This window comes from Lepidothrix coronata, unplaced genomic scaffold (assembly GCF_001604755.1).
Source record: "Lepidothrix coronata isolate B3197 unplaced genomic scaffold, Lepidothrix_coronata-1.0 Scaffold3308, whole genome shotgun sequence".
In the NCBI taxonomy this organism is placed as follows: Eukaryota; Metazoa; Chordata; class Aves; order Passeriformes; family Pipridae; genus Lepidothrix; species Lepidothrix coronata.
In genome coordinates this window covers 154-1,645 of record NW_016693488.1, presented here as the reverse complement: position 1 = coordinate 1,645, position 1,492 = coordinate 154, and the positions used below count along the sequence as shown (strand labels likewise).

General features: G+C 67.5%; 1 protein-coding gene across 1 annotated transcript; it reads left to right on the top strand.

The window, feature by feature from the left end:
- Nucleotides 1–367: 367 nt before the first annotated feature.
- On the top strand, nucleotides 368–848 carry LOC108491954 (prostasin-like; the record flags this gene model as incomplete). Its single annotated transcript, XM_017803740.1, has 1 exon — nucleotides 368–848. A coding segment is annotated over exon 1 (481 nt), but the record flags the coding sequence as incomplete, so codon positions are not given.
- Nucleotides 849–1,492: the final 644 nt, after the last annotated feature.

Below are 1,492 nucleotides of genomic sequence, written 5' to 3'. Positions count from 1 at the left end.
CTGGGAGTGGGGGGAGCCCAGACTGGGACCAGTTTTGGGGTCCTTGAGGGGGTGGAGGGTGGTGGGACCTGATAATGGGACCAGTTCTGGGGTGTCCTGGGGACTGGGAATGGTGGGATCCCAGACTGGGACCAGTTTTGGGGTCCTTGAGGGGGTGGGGGGTGGTGGGACCTGATACTGGGACCAGTTCTGGGGTGTCCTGGGTGCTGGGAGTGGGGGGCCCCCGTTATGGGACCAGTTTTGGGGTCCCCAGGGGGTGGGGAGGGTGGTGGGTCCCCAGACCGGGACCAGTTCTGGGGTGTCCTGGGTGCTGGGAGTGGTGAGATCCCACACTGGGACCAGTTCTGGGGTGTCCTGGGGACTGGGAATGGCGGGATCCCAGACTGGGACCAGTTCTGGGGTCCCACGGCGGGATTTGGACGATGGGGGAGGGGCGCGGGGGGCCAATTTTGGGGGGTCCCGCCAATGGGACGGCCCCTCCCGCCCCTCCCCCCGCAGGAGCCGCGACCCCCGGCTCTACTCGGTGCTCCTGGGGGTGCGGGAGCTGTCGGGGCCCCCCGGGGTGGGCGTGGCCGTGCCCTTGGCCGAGCTCCTCCCCCACCCGGCCTACGCGGGCGAGGCCACGAGCGGGGACATCGCCCTGGGCCGCCTGGCCCGGCCCGTCGCCTTCGGCCCCACCGTGCGCCCCGTCTGCCTCCCCTCCCCCACCCTCACCTTCCCGCCCGGCACCCGCTGCGTCGCCACCGGCTGGGGGGACGTCGGAGAGGGAGGTGAGGGGGCAACTGGGGGCCACTGGGGGGCAGCTGGGGGCAACTGGGGGCGAGGAGGGTCAACTGGGGGCGAGGAGGGTCAACTGGGGGCGATGGAACCCAACTGGGGGCGATGGAACCCAACTGGGGTCAACTGGGGTCAAGGGAGGTCAATGGAGCCCAACTGGGGTCAAGGGAGGTCAATGGGATCCAACTGGGGTCAACTGGGGTCAAGGAGGGTCAACTGGGGGCGATGGAACCCAACTGGGGTCAACTGGGGTCAAGGAGGGTCAAGGGAGGTCAGTGGAGCCCAACTGGGGTCAAGGGAGGGCAATGGGATCCAACTGGGGTCAACTGGGGGCAATGGAACCCAACTGGGGTCAAGGGAGGTCAAGGGGGACCAATCGGGGTCAACGGGGGTCAAGGGGGGTCAGCTGGGGTCAATGGGACCCAACTGGGGTCAAGGGGGGGTCAAGGCCACCCAAGGGGGATCAAGGACACCCAACTGGGGTCAAAAGGGTCAATGGGACCCAAGTGGGCTCAAGGGCACCCAACTGGGGTCAACTGAGGTCAAGGAGGGTCAACTGGGGTCAAGGGAGGTCAAGGGGGACCAATCGGGGTCAACTGGGGTCAAGGGGGGTCAAGGGGGGTCAATGTCACCCAACTGGGGTCAACTGAGGTCAAGGGGGGGGTCAATGGGACCCAACTGGGATCAAGGGGGGTCAAGGCCACCCAAGGGAGTC